General features: G+C 37.0%; 2 protein-coding genes across 2 annotated transcripts in view; both read left to right on the forward strand.

The window, feature by feature from the left end:
• The window catches only part of LOC117102138, a 15,730-nt gene extending 12,842 nt beyond the window's left edge, over positions 1 to 2,888 (forward strand). Inside the window, exons 7-10 of the mRNA XM_033242340.1 lie at positions 11 to 869; positions 1,155 to 1,384; positions 1,511 to 2,051; positions 2,769 to 2,888. Of these exons, the coding sequence (XP_033098231.1) occupies positions 11 to 869; positions 1,155 to 1,384; positions 1,511 to 2,051; positions 2,769 to 2,888 (1,750 nt within the window). The remainder of the gene's footprint in view (positions 1 to 10; positions 870 to 1,154; positions 1,385 to 1,510; positions 2,052 to 2,768) is intronic.
• Positions 2,889 to 3,014: 126 nt separating this feature from the next.
• On the forward strand, positions 3,015 to 3,377 carry LOC117102139 (uncharacterized protein K02A2.6-like). Its single transcript, XM_033242342.1, has one exon. The coding sequence runs from the start codon at positions 3,015 to 3,017 to the stop codon at positions 3,375 to 3,377; it is 363 nt and encodes a 120-aa protein (XP_033098233.1).
• Positions 3,378 to 5,165: the final 1,788 nt, after the last annotated feature.

A 5,165-nucleotide genomic window follows, 5' to 3' on the forward strand; every position in this document is an offset into this window, starting at 1 on the left:
GCCTCCATAGTTTCTGTTTGGCATGTCTGGAAGACTGGGTTAAGATTAAGGGCAAGTTGACTTGCCCAGTTTGCTCAAAATCATATCCCATTCCAGAGGGAGGGCCTCAAAAGCTTCAGCCAAATACCTTTCTAAATAACTTATTGGAAACTATCAAACAGTTTTCAGAGAGTGATAAGTTGAAATGTAGTGTTTGTAAAAAGGAAGGACAGGTAAAATACTACTGCCAGGATTGCAGACAGTACTTGTGCTCTACTTGTAGTGATCAACATAAGAAGTTTCAAGTTATGGTAAATCACAAGTTACATTTAATGGAGGATGTGCAATCAATGAGTCCCTCTGAGATGACTTTGTTACATCCGCCTCAGTGTTCACATCACAGTAAACCTTTAGAGTTCTATTGCACAGATTGTAAAACTCCAATCTGTGTGAATTGTACAATTGTGGCCCCCAATGAATTGGAAGGAAAACACAAACCGATCAGCATTTCAGATGCATTCCAAACATTTAAAGAAACTTCAGTCGCCTTGGAAAAATCTTCACAACACTTCATAAACAAATTAGAAGATGGTCTCAAAGCTGTTATCCACAATGCTACAAAATTAAAACAAAATAAAGACACATGTTTAAGAGATATTGACAATCATGCAGAAGAAATATTCAAAAAAGTAAAGGAGAATAGAGACAAAATGAAAAATGAAGTAGAGACAATCTACAAAAGACAGAATAAAGTAAATGATGTACAAATGGATGAACTAAAAACAATAATATCTGACGTAAATACTAAACGGTCTTTTCTTAATCAATTATTGAAGAGTGATAAAAGCATCGCAATGCAGGCAAGTGAAAGAGTAATTACATCACTGAAGGTAAGAATCAATGAAATGCCAAAAACAGAGCCAATTAATAATGGACAAATTTATTTCTTTGTAAACAAACAACAAATGGCTTCATTGAAACAATGTGGTATTGGGACTGTAACACAACAATTAAGGGCAGCAGACTGTTTAACATTAAAGGGACAGGAATCTGTGATCCAAGGTCAGGAAATTTTTGTAAAAATAATCAAAGCAGATAAATGTAAAATAAATGCAAATCAAATGAAAGCAATGTGGATACATCCTACAGGGGAAACCAATATCTCTCAAATTCAGGAAGATGACAATGGAGATTACTTTGTGACAGGAAAATGCACAAGTCAAGGAGTTTGTAAACTGGATGTGAGTGCTAATGGTGAACCAATTAAACAATCACCAATGATAATGAAAGTAGAAAAGGGAAGATTATTAAACACTATTCAAATAAAAAAAGCAAGTGTTAGAGATGTACTTACGTATGAGGATGACTGCTTATTGGTTTCAAGTCTGACAAATGAAATTCTCAAGTACAAGCAATCAGGAGAATATATTGGTAAGATTACACTACCACAAGGTGTGGACGTTCACAGTATGTACAAAATGAAAAATGGCAACATAGCATTCAGTGATATTATTATTTACAATCCTATCAGAATATGCAATATGAATGGTCAGGTGATAAAAACAATTGGTGAAGGAGTACTGAGTGCATCATGTGGTATTCATGTGGATGAGACATCTAATGTTTTGTATGTAGCAGGAGGTTGGTTCAGCTGTGTGTACATGCTTGACATGAATAGTGGCAAGACCATCAAAAAGATAGGGTCAAAGGGTACAAACAAAGGGCAAATGAGTGATGTCATTGATGTTACTCTTACAAACCAAGGACACCTTCTTGTATTGGAGTTTGGCAACAATAGATTACAATTATTTGACAATGAGGGAAGGTTCATGAAAGTCCTTGTTGAAGCAGGTGATGAGAATGGTAAAGTGAGGAATCCATGTGGAGTAGTAGTTGATGAGGATGACAACATAATTGTATCAAGTAAAAACAAACTACAGCTATTCAGTAGTGATGGAAATTTTATTGAAAGAATTGATAAACCAGAAGATGGAATCAACAATCCAAAGGGATTATCCATCATTTCTTATCATCCGAGGAGACTTGCAGTAGCAAATAACGGTGACAAAACAGTAAAAATATTCAATTATTAAATATTGGCAGTCTACTTGTTTCACTTTTTGTGTGTTTTCAAGTTAAATTTATGAGTACAGTGTATGACTGTCTACATCCATTATTTCATATCATCCATATAGAGTTGAAATTATGGTTATTAAACTGTTAAAATATTTAGTTATCAAATACTGTGATATCCACAAAAAGTTGAAGTTATGGATATTAAACTATTAATCTAGTGATATCCATATAGAGTTAAAAGAATGAATATTAATACTGTGGCGTTAAAATTTGATTTACACACTTTCAATCTATTTTTGTACTGTATTGCTTATGAATGTTCATATTTTTTAAAGTTTTATGGTTTTTTTTTTGGCAAGTTTGATGATTCATTGTCTTTTCCTACCTTTTTAGTGCTATGTTTAAAATTGTAATTTTCCATCCAATGCAATGGATTCAGAAATTCGATATAGAGGGGGCCCAGGAAGGGAATTTTTCAGATACTGTATGTCTAAACCAGCGTTTCGCAAACTTTTTACTTCATGGCCTATTTACGATTCCAGGCAATAAGCCTAGCAGCCCAGCCGTGTCAGGGACCAACATACTAAATCCTGGCAAGAACTTTTGATCATAAGGCCTCCATCCAATTCATACTGAATTGGGAAGAATATTTCGTAATGTTGATTCCATTAAATTTGACAACCTATTGTCACAGTACTCTGATAACTTTGAAGGCCTTGGAAAATTCAATTAAAGGATGGTGCTACCCCTGTTGTACATCTGCCGAGGAGGGTTCCCCTAAGTGTAAAGAAAAACTTATGGCAAAGCTCGGTGATATGGAGCAACAAGGTTAATTTCTAAAACTGACAAGCCTAGCCCACTGATTGGGTAGTCTTGTTGTTGTGGAAAAGAAAATTGGCTCTCTGAGACTTTGTCTCGATCCTAAGGATTTAAATAGAGTAATTAAGAGAGAGCATCACATGATTCCAACTATTGAGGATGTGTTGAGTATTAAATTATCGGGAAAGAAATTATTTACCCATATTGACATGAAAGATGCATACTGGCAAGTGCCATTGACTGAATCAAGTAGTAAATTGTGTACTTTTAACACACCATTTGGTAGATATTCATTTAATCGTTTACCATTTGGATTATGTAGTGCAAGTGAAGTTGTTCAGAAACGTAATGAACAGATATTTGGTGATCTTGAGAATGTGTTTGTAATCTCAGATGATATGATAATTGCTACTGATGATAATGAAGCTCTTCATGACTCTGTAATAGTTAAAGTTATGAAACGTGCTAAACATGAAAATGTGAAATTTAATACGGATACATGAACTAGTATACTTAGGCAACATTATTGGTAGAGATGGCATTAAGCCTGATAATTCCAAAGTGAAATCTATTTATGATATGCCTACACACACTAATAAGTCTGACTTGCGACGTTTAATGGGAATGATTAATTACTTGGCACCGTTCATTCCGAACATGTCAACAATCAGTGCTCCAATGAGAGAGTTACTCCAGAAAGAGGTCCTATGGTCATAGGAAGCGCGTCATGAAGAGTCGCTGAGTTGTCTGAGAAGTTTGTTAAGCTCTGAGTCTGTGCTGAAATACTTTGATCCGCACAAAGATTTTGTGATTCAGTGCGACGAGTCTTCATTTGGACTTGGGAGTGTTTTAATGCAAGACAGCCACCCCATACGCTATAGTTCGTCAGCCGAGAAAAATTATTCTCAAATCGATAAAGAAATGTTAGCTATCTGTTTTTTGCTCAACAAATGGATGCAAGGTGATGGTTCAATTCGCCCACAAGCCACTCGAGTCGATCACTCGAAAGCCAATTCATAAAGCGAGTCCGAGACTTCAGCAGATGATGCTACGACTGCTGAAATATGACATTGACGTTACGTACGTTCCCGGAGAAGAAATGTATATTGTAGACGCGCTATGCAGAGAAGTACCAGATAGCATGGAAGAACCGCAGCATGAGACGTTGCAGTACCGTGTCCATTCAGTAGATGAGCTATTGAGCATGAGCAATCCTAGAATAGAGGAAACCCGACAAGCCACTGTTGCAGATGATACTTTACAGCAACTATCTAAACAGTGTTATATTGGCTGGCCCGATCGTCGAAAGCTAGTACCAGTTGAAATAAGAAAGTTCTGCGGCCGATGCGCGATAAAATCTAAGAGCACGACAGACTTTGTTTATGGGTCAAAAATTGATAGTACCCGCTAGCCAACGAGCGTTCATGCTTTATCATATTCATGATGGTCATTTAGGCATGGAGAAGTCCAGAGAGCTGTTGTACTGGCCTGGTATTAGTTCTGATATTGAGTCCCTGATATCAAAATGTTCTGCATGCGCAAAATGCAAAAGGAAGAAGCAGCATGAGCCAATGATTCCACATGAGTTGCCCAAGGAACCGCTTAATAAGGTTGGCGCTGATATTTTTCATTCATAGTCAGGGTCGTAGCCATGAGAACTGAAATGGTCAGTTTGTGAGCGAAGCGCGAGCACTCTTGATTGGGGCTAGGGGGCCGCCAAGGGCCCCAGGTCGGAGTTCAGGGTTCCGGGGCCATTAAACTGTAATATTATTAACATTAAGCCATTAAAATGTAATATTATTAACTAAGACCAATCATCACATATTATAAAACATGTACATATCAAAAATGCATCCTAGTTTCTTAATCATTATAAATTTTACACTTAAGAGAAGAAAATAATGTAAACTATCATTAACAGTTCCTGGGTTACATCAAAGAGAGAGTAGGTTGTGTCTAAACATACAGGTGAAATTTAGCCGCTTTTTCCAATTCAAAAACCTAATTAATTAAATTGTGGTCTGCCAAAATGTGGTCAGCTTGAAACCTGACCAGTACCGGTGGCTATGGCCCTGCATAGCTTTCTCCTTCCAAAAGCTTTAAAGCAAACTTTTACGCACAGTCTGTTACTCCGCAACTTGCAAAATGCAAAAGGAAGAAGCAGCATGAGCCAATGATTCCACATGAGTTGCCCAAGGAACCGCTTAATAAGGTTGGCGCTGATATTTTTCATTCATAGTCAGGGTCGTAGCCATGAGAACTGAAATGGTCAGTTTGCGAGAGAAGCGCGA

The sequence above is a fragment of the Anneissia japonica genome, unplaced genomic scaffold (genome assembly GCF_011630105.1).
Source record: "Anneissia japonica isolate Jap-2015-1 unplaced genomic scaffold, ASM1163010v1 scaffold9424_len84393_cov125, whole genome shotgun sequence".
NCBI lineage: Eukaryota > Metazoa > Echinodermata > Crinoidea > Comatulida > Comatulidae > Anneissia > Anneissia japonica.